Consider the following 26,447-nt stretch of genomic DNA (forward strand, 5'->3'; position numbering starts at 1 on the left):
AAGTGTTGCCAAGTACTGGCTACCCAGGGAAGTGGTTGAGTCACCATCTGTGGAGGTATTTAAAAGCCATGTAGATGTGGCTCTTATCAACGTGGTTTAGCAGTGGTCTTAGTCGTGCTGGGTTATGGTTGGGCTTGATGAATTTAAAGGTCTTTTCCAACCTAAATGGTTCTGTGATTTTTAACTTACATTTTTTTTTCTAAATCACAGTTAAAAAGCCTGTGTTATTTGTTCTTATCAGTAGATAAATTATTGTGAATGTGGCTTTGTCAAGACTCTTATTAATAATTTGTACTTGCTATATTTTACAAAGATTTATCAATGGAGAGTAGTCACTGGCATAAGAAAACTCATACAGAGTATTCATTTAAATCCACTAGTAGAATGCATAAGAACTTCATTGTTGCAGTGGAAAAGTATTTTCTTAGAAGTCATTGATACTGAAAAATTTGAACTTGATCAAGCCTTCCTGCATTTGGATACATAATTTTGATATTTTCTTTTGGACTATAAGAGTATGATATAAAAATTTTGATAGATAAAACATACCTTTGTAAAAATAGGTGCAGAATAGATAGGCTTGGGTCCATCCAGATGGTGCAGGTATGAAGTAGGGCTTTGAACCTGCAAAGCAATGGAACAGTGCTGTGAAACGGAAAGAATACTAGTTTCAATGATACAGCCCCAACGTATATGCAAAAATGCAAACTCTCACATGTGCAGTCTTATTATGGTGTTCTCTTTCTACCATACTTCTTGGAAGACATCACTATTTCACATCTGTTATATTCTGAAATCAAAATGGAAGCTTTGAAGTCTTCTATACTTCCATTGAGAATTTTGTATCCAACTGTCCTTGCCTGAAAGTATTTTGAGAATTTGACTTCTGTTAATAGATTCAAGTAAATCTTTTGCACTGAAGCATTTTTGCTTCTCCCACTACTACATCCCTACACTGATGCAGTGATAAATAAATCCAGGTACCTAAAAGCTTATCAAGGTTAGCTCAAGGAAGGGAAAATAATTTACAATGTACAGGATGACAGAGATTTTAATTTTGTTTGTATTTTATGATTTACATGTAAACTCTTAAGTCAGTCACAGCGGCATTAAAGACTTAATACAAATGAATGAATGATAATTTTCTATATTTAATATCTAGATAGTAAAATTTATTTTTCTCTAAAAGGCCCAAAGAAATGACAGCAATATTAAATTTAATAACAAAATGTAAAACTTTTGCTAAAAAATATTGCAGGCATTCATTTGTAGTACATTCTTTTGGGACTAGAACAAGTCACTATTAAGTGATAAACTGTAATTTTCATCATCACCAGATCTGTCTGCTGCTTAAATACTGTGTTGATACATGTTGTATAAGAATCCATATGTATATTTACTTTTAGGTCCCATTCAGTGGATAAATACTTAATAAAAATCATAATTCTAATATAGTAATGTGAGTTTATAGTTTAACAATATAATTCCTCAAAATGACAGAATTTTTCAGATGCTGAAAATCTTGGAAGAAAATTTGAAATATTTTTACTAATTTAAAAATTGTCTAAAAGTACCTGCTGACTGGGCATAGAGATAGGCTGAATTACAGCTGTGGTCACTCCCGATTTTGGTGTAGAAGATCCTATAGTCAAGGAAACAGAAGTGGTTTTCTTTTGGGCCCTGAAAAATAAAAACCCAGGAAGCGCTTTATAGGATCTGAAATGAGAATTTGTTAGTTTTTGATACATAAGCCACCTTGTACTTTCTACATATTTAAATGTGTCATTATCAACTGAAAATATCAACACGACTGCTGAAGATCAAGGTGGATGAATGAAGAGTGAGTAGAACACAACCTTTTGCTAATTTACACTTCCTCACACAATAAAAAGTACTGATTTAAGATGAAACTAAAATGTATTTTGTTTCTTTAATTGTAGTTCTCTACATATTTCTTTGGAGGCACTGGATTGGGTAACTACAAATGAAAACTTGGTTAACTTGAGCTTACTTAATATGAAAAGTTGTTATCAACAAATATGTTGTGAAGGTAAGGTCAGCCTTCTCTGACAGAACAAACAAATTAATATGACTTACAGTTATAATACTACACATTTATATCACATGAAAGAAATAGAAAAGACAAGGCATACACAAGTGTACCCCAGATGCTTATTCAGATTGTAAAACTACTAAAGATTTTCCAGTATCCCTTATTAAGAACATTTACACAATATTGGTAATGCTTTGCACACTTACTGTGGCATAGCTCCAGATTTTAATTGGAAAATTAAACTTTCACTCTCTGAATCTGTAGAACTGGCACCTGGAAAAGAAAGTTTTTTTCAAAAATCTCATATATTTGTATTGATTTATTTAATGTTTAAATTCCAAAGGAAAAACTATGACATTTTGCATTTCACTTCAAGGATTGAGAACCCTCTGTAACAAATTATGGCAGTTTTTTAATCTGATAAGGATTGTAACTATGTACTTTAGACAGTTACAGAAATCATAACCATGCCAATTTAATTGCACACTGCTTTCCCTGGGCTCCGAGCTGTCTCCCTTCATATTGAAACAAATATGGCCAAGACAAAAAAAAAAAATGCTGAGTACTATTGCTCTACGGGAAATGTATAATTTTATTTACTTAAATTTTAAAATTGAAGCTTAAGCAAACATATGGCTTATACAGATAACGAATCTTCAAACTTAAGTAAGAGGAACTCAGTATACCAAGACATTTTCAGACTAAACTTGCTGCCCATGATGTCCGCATTTCAGACTATTTACATTAGCCTACACATAACATTTATGTACTGCTATTTCTTGCCAGTGGAAGTCTTGATATAATGTATGTGTTTGGCAATACCCTGAGCTTACTTAAAAAAATGTGAAAGCATTTATTCCCTTTGTCCTAATTTTTCCTAACAACAGATACTTCACACATTTATTCTAGACATTTATGCAGTACATATTATTCCTCAAGGAATTTGTGCATATATATGGATAGCTGTATGTTTAATACAAACCATAAGCACTTTGTAATCAGTATGCATAGTATAGCATAGGCAGATTCCAATGAAACAGTGCTGGGACTAAAATACCCAAGTACCCTATTGATTTACAAAGTTTATGCTGCAATAAAAAAACCCCAAAAAAAACCAAAGCAGTAAGTAGTGTAAAACAGATGAGAAGAGAGAAGTAAATGTCCAGTCATGAAAGTGGGTCTACAAGAATAGATTTCTTAAGAACACAGAAGAACCAGGTCTTGCATGGCTGGGCCTGCTGCACAAAACAAAGTGTGACGCATCAGTGTCATGAAGGCTATTAATGTACAAAGCAGTGCTTGTGTGACAAACCTGTTTCCCTTAAACATGACAGGGGTTGAACCTTATGACTTGTACAAGTCTCTCTCTTTCAAAGTAACATATTACAAAACTTCAAGATAGGACTTTCATATAGCAAGACGGGCAGATGTCAAAGAATAAATTCTTTTATTCACAGCATCACTCTACCTAGCAGTTTCATCTTTTACTGTTGCTTCTGTCCTTATAACTTCACACAGCAGTATGCATTTGTACTACAACTGAGTATTTCTGAAATCATGATTACTACTGTAGAGAAAACTCCTACTAGAATCCGTAAGACTCAGAAAAGTCTTGGGGATTTTGCTATTATATCCCAATGGCATATTAAAAAGTTCTGAGAATAAAGAGCATAATGAAAGAAATCCTATAAAGGCACATATGTCATGATTTAGCTAATTAACAGTGAAAAGTTTTTTGTTTTGTTAATTAAAATATATTTAATAATTTTGGCATGCCATTATTCAGATTTCTTATGAATATTTCTTATGTTAAATTATTTTATGCTTTCAAATGACCATTTAAATTAACTTTAATGAATTACAAAATGGGTAAAAGAATATATAGCACCCAGTTTTTTGGGAGATGTATGAATTAAAATAAAAAATTCTATTCAGTTAAGAATCTTGCCTGAAATATAGTTCTCTGCTAAAAAAATAACTTTATAATCATACTCATGGTCATCATTAACTTTTCTCAGAGAAAATAATACTTGAGTTATTACTAATTTTGCAGTCAGGAAGTCTTTTGACAATAACTAGCAGCTGTTTGTGGACAAAACCAGTACGACTGACTTTAATCTGACTTAAAATCAGTATGCTAAAGATAATGGATTATAGTACATTTACACATGGCTAAAGATGACTCATTTTTGGCAGCCACATATATTTGCACAGGGTGGCAAATTTACCAAAACTGAGATGGGGATTACTGCTATCACGAAAATCATTATTACTATCACTAGTCAAATCTTTAACTAGTGATTTACAGAGGTACTGCTTAAAAGCTAATGATGTGCCAAAGTTTTTGGTTCCTTCTATTTCATTCTTTATCTCTTTTCTACCCTGAATATATAGCAATCTACTCAGTGATTCCTGATACATTCCTTGAAATATCTGAATTAATATGATGCAATGTTCAAAATGTCTTGCGTTAAAAAAAAGCAGAGGAATACCATAAAAATACCACCATATTGAATGTAATGTTAAGAACCAAAAGTAAACTTCAGCCTTATTATCTTTTCTTATATACAGCAAGGATTTTATTATTTTATCTCTTACCTTCAATAAATATTTCAGCTGATGTGCTATCTGAACCAAAAGAATTTGAAGCCAGACAAGTATAGCGCCCAGTGTCGTCTTCAAAGGCTTCTACTATAATTAGTGAATGAAGTCCTCCACCTTCAGAATGGATCTGAATGTCAGGGGAATTCTGGAGTTCTTTTCCTTCACAGAACCATCTGCAGCCCACACACATTTAGAAAGACAAAGAAAAAAAGAATATAAAGGATTGGTTCAGGCTCATCGCACACAAGAAGACATTACACTCTGCAGCAAAAATCTAAATTGCTACTGAAATCACCACATAGTGGTTTGAAGTGTTTAACAAAGAAAGTATTTTACAAAGAAATAACTTGCTAGAATAAACTTTGTTTAAAAGACATTTCTGAATACTAAGAAAATTGTAAACAACACACCTACATTTTAAAACTATCTCCTGTCCTGGTTTTGGCAAATGAGTTTTTCCTGCATAACTTGTGTATTATCTTGTTTTGACCACAGTCTAATCCATTTTGATATAATTTATCACTCCCATCTACCTAAACCCCACTGATTCTGCACACAAAATATCTCAACTTGTAATCAGTAGCACAGGGTCTAGCTGGAGGCCTGTCACTAGTGGTGTCCCCCAAGGGTCAATATTTGGCCTAGTAATATTCATCAATGGTTTGGCTGGATGAGAAGGTGCGTCCTCTACAAGCTCACTGATGACATAAAGCTGGGAGGGGTAGCTGATACCCCAGAGCTCTGCAGTTCTTCATAGGGACCGTGGTAGGTTGGAGAGATGGGCAGAGAGGAACCAACCAAAATTCAACAAAGGCAAATCAGGGTCCCAAACCTGGGGTGGAATAATCACGCACCAGTATAGGCTGGAGGCTGGTGGACACCAAGCTGTCCATGAGCCAGCAGTGTCCTTGTGGCCAAGAGGCCAATGGTGTCCTGGGGAGCATTAGGAAGCAGGTCAAGGGTGGTGATCTTACACCTCTACTCAGCCCTGGTGAGTCCTCACATGGAGTACTGTGTCCAGTTCTGGGCTCTTCAGGACAAGAGAGACATGGGGCTTCTGGAGCTCGTGTTGAGAGGGCAACAAAGAAAATTAGGAGACAGGAGTGTCTCTCATATAGGAATAGGAGTAGGGCCTGTTCAGCCTTGAGAAGCGACAACTGAGAAGGGACCTGACGAATGTATATAAGTATCTGAAAGGAGGGTATCAAAAGGATGGATCCAGGTTCTGCTCAATGGTGTCAAAAAATAGGACAAGAGATAACAGGCAACTGATTCACAGAAAGTTCCACCAGAATATTAGGAAGAACTTCTGTACTGTGTGGGTGACTGAGCACCAGAAGAGATTGCAGAGAGAGGGTGTGGAGTCTCCCACACTGGAGATACTCAAGAACTATCAGATGCAATCCTGTGCCATGTGCTCTGCTTGAGCAGGGAGGCTGGGACAGATGACCCACTGTGGTCCCTTCCAACCTGACCCATTCTGGGATTCTGAGATTTTTGTCCTTCTTGCCCAGTCAACCTAACATAATCCCATGGCACAGGTTCCATATTGATAAGATTTAAATAGGTTTACTCTTGCTTTAGATCAAGAACATAAACTGGTTTCCTAGGCCTGGATTTTTATGCATGTAAGTAATATATGTTCCACTACCAAAAAGGTATGTCCCAACAAAAGTGCTGGATTTAGGTACAGACAAAACAGACACTTATCTCGGGTGACTTATAAACAGGTAAAAGTGCAGCATCATTTTGTTTACATCAGGTCAATCAAGCATTTGCCAGTGTACTCTCAGCCCATACTGCTGCCAAGAAAGTACCTGTTCCCACCCTTATTCTGTTTGATGCGCTCATATCAGGTAGTCCTATTACCCTAGGCTATGCCTTGATTTATCTCTATCTCTGGCAGCCCAGGAAGTATGAGAAGTCAGTAATTCTTGGTTTATAGTGTCTGATGTGCATTTTTGCAGGGAGCAGAGGCAGATTGGAGAGTCATTAAAAGAAAATCACTCATAAGCAACCATTCTTCTGTTCTCAAATTGTCCCCATATCCTGAAAATAAATTTTGCCAAGCCTTGCCAGGGCTGTTATTCTCATTCCAGTCCTGCAAACCCACTCTGGTCTTTACCACTCTTTCTTCCCTTCTTCTCACCCCATAATCCTAATCTGTATTTTTCCATGTCCTCTTCCTTCCCATATTTCCTTCTTCTTCCTCTGCAACTCCAATAATCAAATCTTGCTCTAACAAGACTAAAGACAAAATGAGCAATTCTCGACACCAAGCTTCAAAAGGGAACTTCCCCCCCAAACTTTTAGTTTTGTACTCTAGTATGGTTTTTTTTTAAATGAACAAATATAATCTCAGAAATTTATGGATGGTCAATGCAAAGTAAAACACAACCAAATTTTAAAATATAATTCTTAAGTACTTAAAATTTGCCACAAAAATTTGGTATTTTTCCTTCAATTTGTGCGTGTTGATGAGAGAATTTTTGCACTTACATTCCAGTAATACTTCAAAATTAATTTTTTTTTCCCCTAACAGATGACTTCCCATTATTCCAAAAATCAAAATAGCCCCAAGGAGTTCCTACCTATTCAGGAAAAGCATGCAACATTACAGGATGACAGATACTATAAAATAACAATCAGTGAGGAGTCTTTAAAATTGAACCACCTCACTTTTATTGTTCTTCTTAATTACAAACTTCATGCAATTAACATGAATAAAAAATGTTTTAAAACATCCTTCTGAAAATATTGCATTGTAAAACTTGAAATGTCATGGTTATTTCAGAATGCTGAGTTAAGAAACCTACCAGGTTTACACATAATTCCCCTTAATAACATCATAATTGTGGGCAAGTTCTCTGTGTTTATGAACAATAGATGTTTTATTCCTGAAGGCAAAACCCTCAGTCTGTAGTGGCATTAAAGCTATATGCAATTGTCTTCAGTAATTAAAATACTAACAAGTTCCTTTTCTGTCTTCTGTTGCCTAGATAGTGCACAGAGAAAGTATCATTTTTGGAAAGAACTAACAAACTTCCATTTGTTTACTCAGCAGACTCCTTTGGCCTACTTTTACAACTATTTGCCTTGGAGACAAATCTATTCTGTCAGCTCTACTGCCAAAATTAACATTTCTTTTTCCCCTCTTCCCCTCCTTTCCTCTTGTCACAAGTTGTCCCTTCTACCAGTGTGAGGACCTCTGCTTCTATTTCTGATTATTAGACCTTTAGTCCTAACCTCTGTGTAGCTTTTCCTAAGCTACATTTTAAACAATATGCACAAGAGAGAAGTTAATTCAATTTCTAGACAATCACAGACAAGAGCCTGTAATATGAGGACCTACATAACCATTTGTTCTATTTTTCTTTCCTTTCCAGAAACATCCTGCAAAGGAAAACCTCTCCTCCAAGCCTAATTATTTTCTCAGACAGATCCCGTTTTAGTTTCATGCAAGCTGTATGGCTTTCTATTGTTTCCTAAATTCTATGTTCACAAAATATTTAAGAAATTTTCATAAGCATGAGAACCTAAACAAAAAAATCAATTTATATATTTTTGTCAGATAATATTTAATAATTAAACTGTTTTCTTAGAAGGACAAGTTCTACATTGTCCCTTGATTTGTGCATACACATGGTCAGTCTCAAGTAGTGGGAGCTATTCCTCAGCACTAGCTGGGATTAAGACTTCTTGTATCATGTCAGTGTCATACTGAAAACGAGTCCTGACCTGCTTCATCAGACACTGTCTGCCCCAGAGGAAAGCACATAAGTAAGCAATTCAATACCAGATTACCTCAGCTATCATTAAGGCAATGTTTGATGCATGGGAAACACACCTGGTGTGGGACTCCACTGTTTATTGTGGAAAGAAGAATTCACCTTCACAATTGGCAAGAGCACAGGAATTTGAAATGATGAACACTGGAAGAGGCTTAATTGTACTCTCTTTCCTTTTCTAATTGTATTTTTTTCCTGTGTACATGTTGATAAAAGAGGAGGATTATTTGTCATGAATTTATTTTGGTCATTACATCAAAATTAGGTCAATAAGAAAATACTCAATTTAAATACTTATTCAGCAATAACTTGCCAGTTGCCAGTTCAGTTCAAGAGAGTTTGTGAATTCAAAAAAGGGTCATCAAATAAAAATAAATGAATCATTTTTTCCCAAACACAGACTGAATTCTGCTTTTTCATCTTTTATATATATATATATTTGTGCAGTCAGCCTTACTTCATTACAATCAGAATAAATGTAGAAGAGAATTTTCTGCTCCTAAGGACTGAAAAAGATTCAAAGATAAATCTTTGAAGCATTCCCTCTTACTGCGAAGGGATTGCTAAAGCAAGCAACAAATCACTATCAAAAGGTAACTGAGCCAAAGAAACCAGGACTCATGGCTAGACACAGAAAAATAACCACAAAGCAAGTCTTACAAGAAAATTCCAGTTTTATGCTTACTAGGGCAGCATTAACTCATGTCCAGTCTATTCAGCCTACTGATCTTCTTGGGGATAAGAGGATTCTTTTCTAGCCCTGAGAAGACAACAATACTTCTGGCAAGTTAAAAAAATTCAAACCAAACCCAACCTGAAAGAAAATAACACAGAGGAACAAATGCATGGCAGACGCTTTGAGGAAAAGAAAATTCTCTACACAGAGACCATTGTTTTAAAAAGATACCTCTTTCATAACTTCTGGATACCAAGTGTAAAAATATCAACTCATTTCCCTATCCTTTTGTTGCAGGTTCTCAGTATGGCATTAAGTGTGCAAATAGACACAAAACAGGCAGAGACACCAACAAAATGGTTTGCAGATATGAGTCCATATCAGTCCCCAGAATAAGTCTTCCAGCTTGCACCGTGGGTGCATTCCTGCAGGCCATGCTACAGTTCATGCAAATTTGTAGAGAACTGTCCCTTTGAAGGAGAACAGAAACTACTGTAAAATGTCAGATAATGGCTGACCAATTAAAAAAAAAAGGAACACTTTATATAACTAAAATCAATTTCATTAGTCATTCTCTATCTTCTCAAATTTTAAACTACACTGAATTTTTCTGCTCTTTCCCACTTTCTTCTTCATTCTCTCTTCACCATTTCTCTTCTTGTGTGCATTTCCACTCTTTGCCTTGCTTTTCTTCAACCATGCTTAGTTTACACCTACATTATATCTCCTGTATATTAAAATTATAGCAATTAAATATTTAATGCAGACAGTGAAATAATCACTAGACTGGAAAGTCAACAGACAAGGAAGAAATATTTTGGTAGCAGGGGAACAATGATTAGGTACTCATTTTTCATGCTTCAAACCCTCTTTGCTTTTCCACTGGCTACACTGCAGCAAAACCGGAACAGCAAACAAAAAAGGACAGTCAGATGCCAGGTAAGCAGCAGTTCATGCACACTGACATCAAGCAGCAAGGCACACAATGTGCCTTTCTATTCACTCGTCTTTTCTTTATGCCCTCACAATCCTCCATCCATGGAAATACATAGGAGCACGTGTGTCTGGGATTTTAATGACCCTGAACAAAATATAAACAGAGTTGAACAGTACACTGACTAAGTAAGCACAAGGGTCTTAAGAAAAACAGTTCAAGGTTCTCTCTAATGCATAATCCTGCTGGAACTTATGTTTTTTGAGAGTCACTGAGGAATAGAGAGGTTTTCCTCCCTGCACACTCTTAAAGTTAATTTAAAATGGCAGCTGAAGTGAAACTTTAAGATATAGCCTTAGGGAGAAATTATAATAGGGAACTCTGACCACTACAGAAAGTGCAAAGAGATAAGTTGTAAATTAAAAAGTAATCTTATCCTTAGTGGTGTTAAGTATGTCCAGCAAGAAAAGTCAAAGTGAAATACTCTGACATTCCCGTACTGGCAGAGTCAGCATTTCCATCACAATACTGTGTAACTCCCATTTTGCTTTTCTCCATTGAAACTAAGCAGTCCAACACTTCCAGACTATAAAACATTACTACCTAAAGAACTTGACCTGATTTCTAAAAGAAATCAGCTTTTTCATAAAAGATTTAGAGTGCACTGCAGGAATCAAATTATTCAGATGCTTATAATTCTCTGTACACTGCCCAATTTTTGCGCAAGAGATATTTCATTATTTGTATAGGTAACTCATAAGAGAGTCACCAATAACAACATACGTACTTTAAATATTTATATACTGTAATTCTAAGGAAAAAAATTCTGAATATAAATGCTGGTGCTTTGGCTGAACCTTCAGTTAAGCAATTAAAAAATGTCTCTATATACTGAAAACCATAGGAGCCAATTTTATAATAAAAAGTGTGTTATATTATAAGGAGTGTACATTAATTTAACTGATTCTTCAGATGTTGCACAGTGTTCTTCCAGGTCTCACAAATTACAGTGAGGACTTGACATCCAGCTGAGTAAATCGCACAATTAGGTACTTGGACACCAAAACTGTCCTCCTAAAGTGCCAAAGAAATGGCAAGAGACTACCAACATTGTTGTATTTTCAAGACATGTATCAACATTTCAGTCTGCCATTTCCTACAGGCTATCTCTGTTTCTTCTGAAGAAAAGCTCTGCATCATGTTTTGTGCAAGGATGCAAAGTGGAGGGGTACAGAAGTAACAGATGACACACGCTGAGCCATGAGCAACAAAGCTTCCAAGAACAGTGAGCAATGGCCTCTGTCACTGATTGCAACCTGCAGCAACTCCAAAGATTACTTTTTTAGCGTATTCCTATCAATAGAAAAATTTCTTCCCTGCACTCTTGTGTAGGTTTTCCAAGCCTCTTTCAGTCCACCTTACCCATGGAACAATGATTCTACTCTGTTTCAGCTGGGGAAATAATCTGAAAGTTAGCTTGAAATTTTGATAGTTTTGGACAAGGTGCTCAGAGTTATAGTCTGTAGCTCATGTCATTCTCTCTGGGTACTGCAATGTTCCACAGCCTTACAGAGATGTGTACAGCTAATTACAAAAGAAACACAGGATTATCAGACTTGTTTAAAAAGTAATTGTTCTGTCTTAAAATCACAGAATCAGCTTAGAAATTCTTAATTTTTTTTCAAGATTGTATCTTGTCATTGACTTTGCAACTGGTGGCCTCACTTCGTAGCTTTTACGTATAGAAGTTTTAAAGAAAATATTCTTGATGGAAGCTTTCAGTTATCTGAATGATACGAAAACACAAAATCAATGCTAGAAGGTATGAAAATTGAACACAACATTGAGCAAAGCAAAGATTTCTGACTCTACAACTTTCCATATACCAAACCTTTTAGAGAATGTTACTTTTTAGATTAAGTGAATTTTAAATTATTTGCTCAACAGTTTACTACTGTTTATTTTGCATTTCTCTGGCAGTGGTATAATGCATGCTGCTGATTTCAATTGTGCTACTGCTAAACTATTCTTAGACACTATAAGAATTTTTGGTACAAAATGTATTTTTCTGGAGTTGCTGCATATTCTGAAATCCACTCCTGTAAGTTTGCAACTGAGGCAACTACATCTTGTTTGCTTAGATCCTTATGTTTAATCTCAGCTTCCTATTATATTTTCAAAGGGAGCATCATAGTCAAAACTACTGTGAGCATTATAATATTAACTGAAATACAAATTAATATTTTTTATTAATTACTTTTTAAAGGAATGCTTGCAACTATATTTAGATTCATTTAGATTCATACTTGGTTTTTGGTTTTTTTTTGGGAGTTTAGAAGTAGTTGCCTTGGTGTGAGAGAAGCACAAACAGTAATTTAAATAAATAAACTGACCTTTTTTTACATTAATCATAATTTGATTATGTACTATAAAAATTAAAGAAAAGAATGAGTTCATAAAACAAACATATTCTAATTTAGTAAAATTTTATCACTATAAATTGCATGTCTCTGTGTTAATCCTGCAGTGTTATAAAAGTTGGAAGATATGTATGCTGTGAGGCAGCAATGAAATACATGGATATAAATGGAAAAATTATGAGATTTAATGAATAAAACTGAATTACACATCATGCCTATAATGCAGAAGTTTAATGCTAATCTTTTCTGTACATAACCAGAGATACTATATCATGTAGAAAAGAGGTAGCTGCTGTATGACTTACATGCAATCCAAATTTATTGATTTCTGATTAATATACATTTCTGTAATAACAAGTTGTGCAGGAAGTTAAAGTAATATTCCCTACTTTCCATTCATTCCTTGCCGGAGTAACTTTTTATAAAACTGGATATGCTCACTGTTTTTTTAGAACCCTGATTATAAGGAATATACATAAATATCGAAGATAAAAACAACGAAAAATATCTAGCAGCTTTGTTGTTGATCTGGCTTCAAAGTCTCATAGGTACATTTATGCCATGCAGCAAAGAAAGCAGGGAAGTGACTCTTGTTGTTGGCTGCACTGTGGGGTTGGTGCAAATGATATTTCGCAAATGTATCAATGGTATGCAAATGAGATACCACATTTCAGGTAATCCTGTTTCATCATGTGGATCAAAGACATTTGTGCAGCTGTTTTTATTCAACAAGAACAGCAGGGAGATCATATTTCCTTAACTGGCCAAAAAGCAGTCAATATTAAAGAGAAAATCTGTATGCTTACCTCTCTAATCAGAATGAACAAATATCTCTTAAAGAAGTTTCTTGTAAAACAGTATTGTTTATGTTATAGTGAACCTTCTGAAATAATGCTGAAATGCATGCTAAATAACTTATTTTCCATTTTTGAAGCCCAAAGCTTAAACTCTACCTCACATCCTGTTTTGATCTATCTTTACCCTTTGCCACAAAAGATTTATCTTTTTTTCCATATCTTTCTCCATTAACAAAACACAAAGTACCTATTATTCTTAATCTTAACTATATGTTTTCTGAAGACAAAAGCATTTCTCAGGTGAAGGTGTAACCTGCAGATTTCACATTTTCAGAAACCTTTCACAGAACTTTATTTTCCCTCTCTTTGGCCACAAGCCTGTGCTATAAAAGTGCCTCTTTCAGAAGAAGCTTCAATTTAAGTGACAAATAGATGTAGGTAGATAATTCACTTTCTTCTATATTTTTGCAATCATCAGGTCAGGAAAGAGTGAAAATTCTGTGCAATTCAAAGACTGCCTGTGTCTTATGAATTGCAAACCACCTTTCCTACAACGGGTATGTTGATTATTTGTGACACATAAGCTATGTATTCAAAAATAATTCATTTCATCTAGCAACTTCTATAACTAGTGAATTTGGATATAAGTATAGATTTAAAAGCTACGTGACCGTGTTCATACATGTGAAAAAAGCATGAATTAAAAATCCAGAAATAAATTACGTGCAATTTAAGATATGAAGCTTTCAACACTTCTATTTGTAAGACATTTTCAAGGGCTGTTGGACTCATTAGATAACTGCAGGCTCTTTACATCAGTTTTCTTCAGAATATTCAGAAAACTTATTGCATTACAAGTAATTTACAATATTTAATGTATCAGTTTCCATACATCATCTCTTCTTGGACAACTTATTCTCACTTCATTTTCTGGAGCACTATTTTGTACTTGACATCTAAATGTTTATAGAAGAGTATTTTATATAATCTATTTGACTAAACCTGAGTTCCTGACACATGTATGCATACTACCACCACTTCCAACTCAGCCATACATTTGGGATAAATCTAAAAAGGGGTTTTGAGATCCAATGCAGTTTGGGCCAACATAGCTAGAGCCTCTTTGTGAGTGCCTAAGCAGTAACTCAGCTGTCTTCCAGGCTAGCTACACTGAAGAAGGATAAATCAGAATAACCGAAGAGAAAACTGCTATTCTCCTGAAAATTCAGAATATGCACTTTCTGGCACAACTGAAGAGTCAAAAAAACTCTTTGCTTTGCTCCAATTACAATTCTGTATTTCAGTAATGAATGCCATCACTCAACAACTTGGATGGCTGCGCTTGACAATATTTAATTTTTTTCAAGCTCCCATTACATGTTGAAAAAAACATTGGCTTCAGAAAAAAAGCCAATATTGTGTCACAACAAAATACTTTCAACTTCAGGTGGCTAAATTCTTTTCCCTTCACTGGAATTTGTTCTTCTCAGCTATAAGACCCCAACATTTAATTATAAAAGTCTGCAAATATAATGCAGAAAAAAGTATTGCATTGAAAATACCTCAAATTTGCAATAACTCAACAGTTTTATTATATATATATCTCCATAATCTACAGTACAGTATCTTTTTTTTCGATATTATTAAATACAAGATATGGCAAAATAATTGAATAGTTGCAAATTTCCACTTGTTTTTAATCCCAAATGATACCATTTACTTTTGGAAAGTGGCTGTTTGCTTCATAAATATAGTTGTAAATGTATCTATAATCTCTCTGGGTTTATTGGTTTCAGACAAAAAAAAATCACGAACTAAGACTTGAGGATTCTAAGGAGTTCCAATCTGGTCTACAATTTCCAAAATGAATTAAAATGCATTGAAAAGGAAACTTCTTTGGTCTTCTGACATCTACAAATGCAATTCTCTATTATGGCTCAGTAAAAACAAAAATACAAATGAGCAGATACAGAAAAATACGGAAGAAAAATGCTCCCATACTAGTTTTGTGATACATTTACCTGTATTTCAGAAGTCTTTACACTGAATTCGGTAGGTGATATGAGCAGGAAGTGATATAAAGAATTAGGCGGAGTAAAAGATCAACTTACATTCATTTGTAACCTTAACATTCCATGTAACTTTCTCATTTTGTATTTTTAGGTTTCATATTTCACAGCAAGTTTTTTTTCCTTCTGAAATATCTTCTACATTTTTATCTCCACTGCAATAGCTTGTCTCCAATGCCAAAAAAACCTGGAAGCCGTTTCCACGTGTCAGAGCACAAAGACAGAACAGTTTATAAATGTGATGAATGAGCAAGTACAGTCATAAAAAGCTTGATAATAGCTGGCTCTGCAGTTCTGTGCTTAATATTACTGTAGATGCTTTCATTAATTTTTAAATGTAATTCAGGTTTAAATGATTACCACGCAAAGCCATTAATTTAACACCCTTTGAGAGTTTTATACTTTCAGAGGATTGTCACAGAACTATGAAACATGTTACACAGAAGAATTCAGCACTGAACAGAAGTAAAACCCCAGCACCTGAAACATGCACTTTTTGCATTCAACTAGTTACTACACAGGAGATCCTATAGTTTTAGGGCATGAAAAGCCAGACACTGAGCAATAATTTCTTTCATTCTGACAGGTAATTAAATCGACTGGTTTTGTACAACTTCCTTCTGGGGCCTGGAACATCTTACCCTGAAGTCAAAGTGTGGTAGACATTATCTGCATTTCAGGTTGTTCCACTAATTCATTTGTAAGTAAGTCAAGCAGACCCCTTCTGCTTGTGTCTCTAGCTGTGCCAGCAAAAAAATTGATTGATCTGCTGCTTTGTTTAATGCAAAGATTATCATCTCTTCTCCCAAAAATCAGAATGTTAGATTTCCAAAGTAGAGAGGCTGCTCTGTATTTTTCACCCTGTAGCTAAAGGATTTTGCTCTGCATGGAAATACACAGACACAAATCTTCTCTCCAAAATGGACTTGAAAGTTAATTCAGGAAATTCTGCCTGGTTCATGTCCCATGAAGCATCCTCAAATATTTGATTAAACAAAGTTACAGAAAGACATTCCAAACATATTAAAAATTGTCCTCAAATGCAGCCCTGTACAGAGAGTACAGAAGTGGTGCATAAAGCATATGAGAACAGAGTTAAAGTTTAGTGCTTCAGAGAAAACACACATATGGTATTAGAGACAACATGCCTGGTTCCATTCAGATTGTTCTCAGCTTCAGAGCATGCTGAAAGAGCCCACTAGAGCAGCATAGGCCTCCCTCATTTTATTCCACCATTTCCTCACCCAAACATTTTTCCCATTCTTTTAGGCTGGGCATAACCTTATGTCTATTTTCAGTAAGAACATTCACCATAATTTTCCACAGTGTCTAGCACATGGCACATCTTATTGAATATAAGCATTGGTCTACCTGTTAACAACAGTCTAGACAGAATTTTGCATTGCACAATGAATGTTTTTGTGTCGCAGCAGCTAAATAAAAATGCTTCTCTAAAGAAAAGCTCAATTAATAGATCTGTAAGCACTGAAACAGTAATTGGATGTGAGATAATTAGGTATGTTTTATTATTGAGAAACTGAGGTTAAACACTTTGTCCATTGTCTCCCAAGAAAGGTAAGAGCCATCTTAGAACTCAATTTCCACTGTCTTAATTCGAAGGCCATATTCTATGTGCTGACTATGTCTCTAAAATAAGAGCAGATTCTGACTTAGCATTACCAGATGTACTAGCCATAAAATTATTCAATCTTTTTGGAAGCTAGCAGATTGGCATGAAGAGATGGATGTAAGGTAGTATACAGCCCTGCATGCCAATGAAATACTGGAATTTCATTCTTAGCGGTCTGCTTACCTGTTGCAGAAGGATATTATGTGACCACTTTCCATGACATGTGAATGCAGTCATGCACCTAAGCACAGTAAATAGCTGTAACTTTGTTCACTTAGACTGAAGATACCATCACTTGGTTTATGTTGACCAATGCTTAAATGAAGTTACTACTTCTGGTATTTGATAGGGAATTAAGAAGATCATATTTTCATTAAGAAGGAAGGAAAATAAAAAAATTAAAGGCAGCAAAGATGGTTAGAGCAGGTTAAAAAATAAGCATTTAATAATCCTGTGTGAAATGCTGAACATTTTTCAGACACAAAGAACTGTCGAGGCTTGTAGGATTAACACGATTCCCTGTCTAGCTGAAATGGAATGCATAGTGCCTATAACTGAAATGCCACTCTTAGCTATCATTTATACTTCTTCAGCCAGAAACGGATTTTCAAAGAGCACGCTGTGGTTATTTTACCTTCATGGGGAAGAGTACCTATTACAGAATTGCCAGGCATAATCTTCCAGTGAAACACCATTTTGAACTTTGAGGGAAGGACTGTAAAGAGTTAGAAGTAAGAAAAAAGATGTAAAGTTATAAGGATGAAATTGCATTTATGCAATTTGAATTCTACACATAAGGTAGATTGCATTTAATATGATTGTGGCAAGTTAGTCAGTGCCAACTCAAGGCTGACAACAGACATATCATGAAGAAGTAATATGTATGACTATGTAATACATAGTCATAATAGTAATAATTCTTCTCAAACCATTATACTTAAAAAGGGGAAGAAGATGAAAACTGTTTGAGACCAGCCACTCTCGTCCACAGAAAACAAAGCAACAATATTAAATTACAAAACCTTAATAACTTGCAAATCAACAATAAGTAAAAGGAAACTTCCATGCAGGATGTATAGTCTTGTTCATACTGAACACATGGAAGTGGTTACCATGGAACTTTTTAGCTTACCTTGAAAACTGGAAAACATCTTTAGATGTTTGGAAAGCTAGAAAGCTATTATATCAACTGTGACATACACTGCCATCACTGTGCATTTAATAGGCACAACTAAATGATGCCTATAGAAGACAGTTATCTACATGATAGTAGCTGAATAGATAAACTTCTAATTGGCACTTGCAACATTATCTAAACTAGATCAAATTAAATACAAAATGAAACCGTACATAGCCAATACAAAAGGATTCCATTTTTATATGGGTACTATTCCTACTATCATCTCCTTTTTTCTTCTCAATTATTTCTAAGCTAGAGAAAGTCAGTATAATTTGCTGTGCAGAGGCTAAAATACTTGATTCATTTGGGTCAGGTCAGCAACTTAGTAACTGACAACAAAGCAAGGAAGCTATCAGCAGTTTTGTCAGTGCCTTGCATTAAATATGACATGTCAAATTTACTCAGTGAGAATTTACTCAGCCTGTAGAGATTGGCATTGCTCAGCAGGGTGCCATAGGATCTAGAGAACAAGCACCTCAGTCCTTCTCTGACCATGGTTTTCAGTACTGGCAACAGGTCTTGGAAGGCTCGGATGTCAATGAAGGAAACTGTCATCATCAAAGAACTCAAGATTAGGATGCCCTATATTCACAGACATTTGCAACTGTTGCTTATTTCATGTATTTATGGATAGAAAAATCACCATTTTAACAAGTTAGTTTTTATGCCTACTGGTCTGTAGGAAACTGAAAGCTTTCTGAATTAATTTCCAACAAACTAGCAAAACAATATTGATAATACCTGTTCTGATTAATAATGTAATATTATCAAAGATCATTTTCACATTGCTTGTGGAAAAAGGCTTGATCTCTATGTAAATTGCCATCATATTTACAAATAACGGTACTTTTTTGTAGCATGCTATTTTCTTATATCCTACTTCAGAGGCAAATATAATCATAGACATAGCAAAAGTTTACCCATTAAAAGAGGTAAAATAAGATTCAAGACTTTGGACTCTGGGATAACATCTATTGTATCCTAGGACAGATTTAGAGTGTGCTGTATAAAAAGGTCTAGTTGAAACAGCAGATAATAGGAAAGAATGGGTGGGGAAGGAAAATTGCCTGTCATGGAGCCTAAGCTCTCCCAAAACTTATGCCAATTTTTCCTCAGCATCCTTCACAAGAGCATTCCTTTACTGAAATTACATTCCGTTGATTTGCTCAGTTTATACAATGAGATACCTGTTGTAACGGTTAACCGCTGCAGTACTGTGCATTTTACAACACTCAAGCAATCTTCCTTAGGGGAGGATTGCATTTGCTTCTGAAGCCTGGTCTGAGGACTAGCCATCACCTTTCTCTAAATAATAATGACTGACTTATACTGTCTGTTCAGGTATCAGTTGAAGTGCCTTTACACACCTCACTAGCTGCAAGACACAGCCCAGCCTTCACTTCAGTCTTTACTTTCAGCTTTATCAGACAAGCTTACATCCATGTTTGACAGCTGTCAATATGGTATAACCCTAAAGCATGCATTTACCCATGTTTTATGATTTGGTGACTATTTGCAGAATTATGACTACTGCCTGCTTGCTCCAAACATTCATTTCAAGATTATTTTCAAATTTTTAAGATACTTCCTATGTACTGACATACACTGGCCTAGGCAGCCATGCCTCAAAGGATACCATGCATGTTTTTCACAACCATTATGAAACTGAAATACGAAACAATATCAAGAGCAGGTTTTAGTGGAAAATCAAAAGTTCCCTAGGAATCCAACAGGTTGAGGGTCAAAACTCAAGGCTGCTTTACGGTCTACTCCTCTTTGCAATGACTCAAGTTTATATATGCTTGCTATGACCCCTGTAAATCTTGAAATTCCTTGATTCTTATTTCCTTTCCCAATTTGCCTCACTCCATTGTTTGAGAAACTGTTTGAAGGGAGGGTGTTTGTTTTACATATTGCACAGTTTACATTTCACAGTGCTATGTAGACTGCACCAGCATTACAATCAGAAAAAAAATATAAGTAGTCACAGTTTAGGAAGAATGACAACTTTCACTCTATTAACAGATGAATAACTGTATATGTACATACCTATGAAAGCTGGCCTAAAGATGCTTCAAAGAACAGGATATTCTGGTATATATGTGAAGACACAGGAATATTCCAATAGTCCCACCTATACAACACAGCAGAATCTTGTCCCCTTGGTTTCACTTGATGTGTACAGCACTGAGGGACTCCAGAATTTGTCAAGGACTTCAGGCACAAGATATGTCTTTTAAGACTGAGCATCTTAAAGGCCAGGCTTTCTTGTGTATTTGTAGAAAGACTGTACTGTTTTATCCACAGTACAATTAGGATTGTGCAGTATAAAGCCAAATCCAGTTGATTCTATGTATTTTATATACATTAGCTCAGTAAAACAGAACACTGACACAACACAGAGGCAGGAATGTCAAGGCACTGTAGTATGTATTTTGACCTCTGATTAATTCTCACAGCAGTTACTCAGAAATAATAATAGCTTTCCCACCTGCATTATGCACTTCAAAGTTACAAAAAAAATCTGCAAATAGCTTTTAAACATTTACGTTGTAGTCTATGTGAGGCAGAAATTAACTAACAGTGATTCATGAACTCTGGTTAATGTTTGGGTTTTGTTGGTTTTTTTTAGTTTTTAGACTTTTTTAAAGTTAAGAACAAAGTTCATGCATGGTCTGTAAATTTGAGAGAGATGTAATGTTAAGCATGGAACTAGTTGAAAGGGATGTACACAGCTACATGACTGATATTTTCTTCTTTGTTCCCATTTTCCTCTAGCTAAATTTATCATCCCAATCCTTAAAGACAGCAAAAAGCTCATAACTATTGCTTATTGGGTTTCCTGTTGTAGAATACTACTTCTGTATATATTATTTCTAGATAAATTACGGTGAATTAGTGTAAGAATTGCCTTTCATCATTACTGCATCTTCTAAACAGATGCAAGAATAAACAGTGTTTTTCAATGCTGTAATTTTTGATTTGCATTCTATGTTTGAAACACCTTGGACTTTTTTACTCATTACAAAAATATCCATATAACATAACAGTCATAATCTAATATTCTCATTTGAGGGAAATTTATTTGGATGAAAGTTTTACATCAAAGGTATGCATCAGGTTATGGGAGAAATGCTATAATTCCAAAGAAAGAAGTGAGACCACTGAGGGAATAAATAAATTTTCAGAATAAATAATATGCATAAAAAGAATATAGATTATTACAATTTCATTCTTCACAGTAAGGATATACTGTAGGTAGATAGTTACAAAAATTAAAGACAGTTTAGTTATATAAACTTTTCAATCCTCTTAAGAGCAGCACAAAATGCGGAGAGTACGCAATTAAATCGTATACAACAAGAAAAGGTCTTTTCTTTTTACTTTTGGTATTTTCCATTATGTATTTGGAGTGGAACATATTTACTGTGATTTATGATAGGGAGATCTTCCCTAATCTCTATTCTTCTCACTCTCAAATCAGGTCACCAATTAGCCTGTAGTGTCCAAAACAATTCCTGAGATACATTTGTTCTCTTTTAAGAGAAGTGTGTTTTCATCCCATGCAAAATATTCAAAGAAGCTATTTTTCATTTATTCAAAGGAACACTAAAAACTATTTGTTTTAACCCTGACCTTACCATTAAATGCTATGACCCAAACTCTCAGCCTCTAGGCAATTAAAAAAAAATAAATCGTTTGAGTACATCCAGCCAATGATTTCCATGTTAAAAGAAAAGTCTAAGTTGGAGCCATGTGGTCTCAATCAGGCAGTAAAAACTCTGTATTTTCTTAAATGCATAACTGCAGTATGCCCATAACCTCTCTTTTAAATCATCTTAACCAGATCTGAATCACTCTCACCACAAATGATTCGGTGGCCCTGGAATGTGCTGGGGTAGACAGAGTTGCTCTGCAATGAACACTGAGATATTTCCCACTTTCCTAGTGTTAAGAGAATAGTCTGCAGAAAAAAAATTCTAAAAGGTTAAAGCCAAGACAAAAAGTGACATCATAGTTCAATCATTCAAGAAAAAAATGCATCTACTGCCTAATAAATCAGTGTTGTGTGCCACAAAGCACAGTGAGCCAACACAGCCAAAGAACAGCTTTTCTTGCTGAGGCAGGGATACCACAAGCAGCTGGCAGATGCATATGTAATTGTATTCACAGAGACCTACTAAATCCATTAAGCTAGCCAGAGTAGGAGAAGCTGATCAATTAAAAAAGCAGAATATACACCATTTCAGCAACAATTTGTGCAGCCTCCTACACCACATTACAGTATTTCTTACTATAGGCCACCACAATTTTTTGCAGTTTAGTATATACATACATGGCACTTCCTTAAAAGCTTATAGGTAGATCACTTAGGATCCAAAACTGTTTTGAGGTATCTGCATTATCTGAATGTATGCCGCTAGCCTTCTTCACCAGTCTCCTTAAGCAAATAGAAAGGACAGGCACAAAACCACCTTAGATTCCTCAGCACATCTCAGAAGGAGTTCCAAAATATTACTTACATCTAAAGTTATAACAGAGGAAAGGGAATGTAGGTCCTTGGGGGCTCCTAAAAGTCACATTTAAACAGCAAATGAGCAAGCTTTGCTTAAATAACTGTAAGATTCTTAAATGCCATTTCCTCTTTAAAACTGTGTCTGGAGCCTGAAAGATTTCTTTCAGTCTTAATCACCTCAAAAAACAATTTAAACTTGTGGCCAAAGCGATGTGCCTTTAAAACAGGAATAGACCAGAGCCAAGACATTTGGATCCAGTTATTAACCTTCTTATACTTCATGGATGTAGGAATCCAGGGATTTTAGTACAGGCCCATCTCTGAACTCAATACTCATTGCCAAATCTCACAGTCAATAGAAAATATGCTTTAACATATCAAAGCAGGAAAAACAGCATAAAGATGTCAGATTTTTCCACCACATCAATGAGAAAAAATGTCATTATAGCACCCATGTAAATTGTGAAACTGAAAGCAGCTGCTGAGGCAACCTGACATGGTGCCATTGGCAGAGGGGGGTCCAACTGAGGAAAACAACATTCCATTTTTAGCTCTGAAAAACAATCTTTGCTAGTTTTAGCGTGTGATTCCCATTCAGTGAATAACTTGCCATAAATAGAGCTAGTAACTACTATAGAATGAAATGCCTTAGTACCTGGCAAGCAAAGTGTACTAAACATCCCCAACATCCTAACTAATTGCACACTGTGCTGCTGAGAACTGTTTCACAGTCAATCCATAGAAACATAATTTAGCAGATCATTTTTAACAATTACCACACTTAAATGAGTATTCTCCCAAATGAAGGGTGAAAGTCAGAATGACAAAGCTTTGGTTTTGAGTTTCTAAATTAGAAAAAACAAACACACAGACCTCAAACAAACAGTTAATTGACTGTGACTGCTATACTTCGCACAATCACATATTTGCTCATTCAGCATATTTTTCATGTGACTAGATTCACCTTCACAAATACTTGATCACCAGCAGTTAATAAATGGGTAGAGGGAAGGGAACTCTCACTTTGTCAACAAAAAACATTTGAATAACTACTTGAAGTAATTGATGGAGCCAGAGTTAAGGCTAGGGAAAGGAATTTTCCCCCCTTTTAAGATCTATTGTCCTAGTAAGGTTTCTTTAGACTTTTGCTTTAAAATTACATAAAAGCAAAGTCAGTCACCTGGTCTTTCCCCCTTTGTCAAATTTATTATACAGTTGACTTTCTGGATTTCAAGGGTTTCTTATTTATCACTTTATTAAGATAACCCACACAGCAAGACATAATAGCATGCTGATAGCAGGGCTTATCAGTACTTTTAAAACAAATGGGTCCCTGCAGTGAACTTTGACAGCTAGATGGCATTTCTGAAAGCAGCGCATTTGGATTAACCTGCCTCTGTTCTGACCATTATAAAACTTTTCCTGAAGACAATACTGAGAGATAAAAAAAAGTCTTTGTGACAAAGCAAACCATTTTGCTAGTAAACTTATAAAACAGCAGTCTTAACACTTTGAAAAAGCAAGAACAGCTAAATCATTTTGCATATGGGAAGAAAGCGGTCTCTTTTGCAGGACTCCTGTCCTCTCTCAGAGTCATTTATTCAAACCTACACTCTTTTTATACTGTACATTAACTCTCAGTTGATGCCCTAAAACAATAGACTCAAAGCTTTTTGTTTTTAAAAAGAGATTCACTTTCTCCTAATAGCAGGGAAAGGAAGGGGGAGGGGATGTGCTCTGAATGAATGCCAGTCATTTAAAACAAACTTATTTTGGGTGCCTATAAACTAGTCCTGGGATGCATATAATCTCTTTACCCTCCCCATCCTCCTGAACTTTAGTTCTACTCATATCCTCTGTGATGGAACACCTTTACTTCCCAGATTCAGCTCTTGCACTTAAAACAAATGAGTTATGCTGCCAGTTAAAGTTACTCTGTACTACACATGGTTCAAAACAAAACAGGTTTGCAGACAACCTAATAATAAAGCCATTTCGTAAAGCTTTCCGAAACTGTACAACACTTATAAATTTTGTTAAAATAGATACATTCTTATAAAGCTTCTTGGAAAGGGAGAAATGAGGAACACTTTACTTTACTGCTAGGCACTGTTCCAAGACCACTATAATAGCACACACTGTGTGATTCACTCTTACTTTCCCCCCCTCTCCTATTGTAGCAAGTTAAAGCCCCCGTATAGTTTCCTGCGCCTTTATACACATTTAATGCTGGCACTTACCGTTGTGGCACGGAGGGACCCCACCCCCGCAAAGAGGCTGAGAACTGATGGTCTCTGGGTCCTTGATTTCTTGACTAGCCCCGGCTCTTAGCTTTGCTGCTCTAAATTCATTCTAGTCCACAGAGGAGCACAGAAAAATTTAAGAGACAGCTGAGCTGCCAAATTCCAACCACCACGACCAGCAATGAAGACGTTCTCCCTAGTTCTGACTGAGTCCAAAGAACAAAGCCTGCTGGCAATGAGGAAGCAGAGTTTAAGTCCTCTGGCTCCAGTCCAACTGTTGCTCTTGCTGCTGCTGCAGAGTACGTGAGAGTGTTTGCATGAGCTTGTAACGCGTGTAAGAGATGGGGGCTGGGGGAAAAGAGGGTGTGTGTAAGGGGAGGAATGCTAGTCATATCCAAAAATAACATGAAGGAAGTCAAGTAGCGATCCGTCTCCCCTCATTCTCTCCCTTATCGCATGTACTGAGAGTGTCGCTAGCCTAAGATTCTGATCTCAAGAGTAGGTAGAGAAAAAATTCCATTGTGACTTGCAGCTCATATGATTGCGCTTTTGAACTGTAACTGGGGAGCTGTGCATGTACAAGAACACGTCACGAAATGTATGATTTAGTAGAAATTTACTTGATGATCCTGCTGCCAGCATGCATTTCACACTGTGTGCATTTGTTTGCAAACTGAAGAGAAAAATCAGAAACTACTAATGTAGTTTACTACATAGCACAAAAAACAGTGTCACATTTGCCTGTCCAGAAGTTCCTAAATTCCAGCCCTAGGTATTTCCAGATACTGTTAGTGTTGATTTTCAAAATAGCAGATGTTGCAAGTTTACAATATAATGCAGAAACAGGCATATGAAAATTTTCCTATAGCTAAATTTGCCCTGTTTTTCTACAATTATTTAAAACAAATTCCATATAGAGAAGAGTATTGTGTAAAAAAGAAAATCGACACCTACGAGTCAACACAAACTAGAAAACTCCACCTAAAAAAAAAATCCTTCCTGAATAATTAGAAAGCTATAATGTAACTATTGTGACTTTTCATATGCTGTTAAAACCCTTTAGAATACTGATTTCAATAATTGTGGGCTTTCAAAAAATCTTAAAACCAGTCATTAACAAATGAAGAACAAATTTAAGGAAAAATAATAATCCATTAATCACAGAATCTTCAGAGTGAGAAAGGACCTATAAGGATCATCAAGTCCAACTCTGAAGTGAGTGGCCCATGGAGGAAATGAACCCACAATCTCAGCATCATTAGCACCATGCTCTGATCAACTGAGCTCATCTCATGATAGCCCCAATATTATTTTTAGTACTTGTATTTAACCTGCTTTCTGTGAAATCAACTTGAGGACCCCTAAAACTCTTAATAAACTCAGGAAGAGTATCTATGATTAGTTAACATTTCTGAAGAATCTTTACTCAGACTAGTAGGACTTCAGTCTCAAGAAACTCCCTTCTATAAAATACAGTAAGATAACACAATGCAAGTCATACTTATACTGTGATACTCTCCGTGAAGCATTTAATTAA

General features: G+C 35.6%; 1 protein-coding gene across 3 annotated transcripts in view; it reads right to left on the bottom strand.

Moving 5' to 3' along the window:
- PALLD (palladin, cytoskeletal associated protein) overlaps positions 1 to 26,447 on the bottom strand; it is a 191,037-nt gene that overhangs the window by 121,555 nt on the left and 43,035 nt on the right. For all 3 annotated transcript variants that reach the window (XM_068187075.1, XM_068187074.1, XM_068187073.1), the window contains exons 3-6: positions 4,652 to 4,830; positions 2,260 to 2,326; positions 1,575 to 1,680; positions 550 to 624 (exon numbers count right to left, since the gene is read on the bottom strand). In XM_068187075.1, coding sequence (XP_068043176.1) covers positions 550 to 624; positions 1,575 to 1,680; positions 2,260 to 2,326; positions 4,652 to 4,830 — 427 coding nt within the window. The remainder of the gene's footprint in view (positions 1 to 549; positions 625 to 1,574; positions 1,681 to 2,259; positions 2,327 to 4,651; positions 4,831 to 26,447) is intronic.

Source organism: Anomalospiza imberbis, chromosome 4 (genome assembly GCF_031753505.1).
Source record: "Anomalospiza imberbis isolate Cuckoo-Finch-1a 21T00152 chromosome 4, ASM3175350v1, whole genome shotgun sequence".
NCBI lineage: Eukaryota > Metazoa > Chordata > Aves > Passeriformes > Viduidae > Anomalospiza > Anomalospiza imberbis.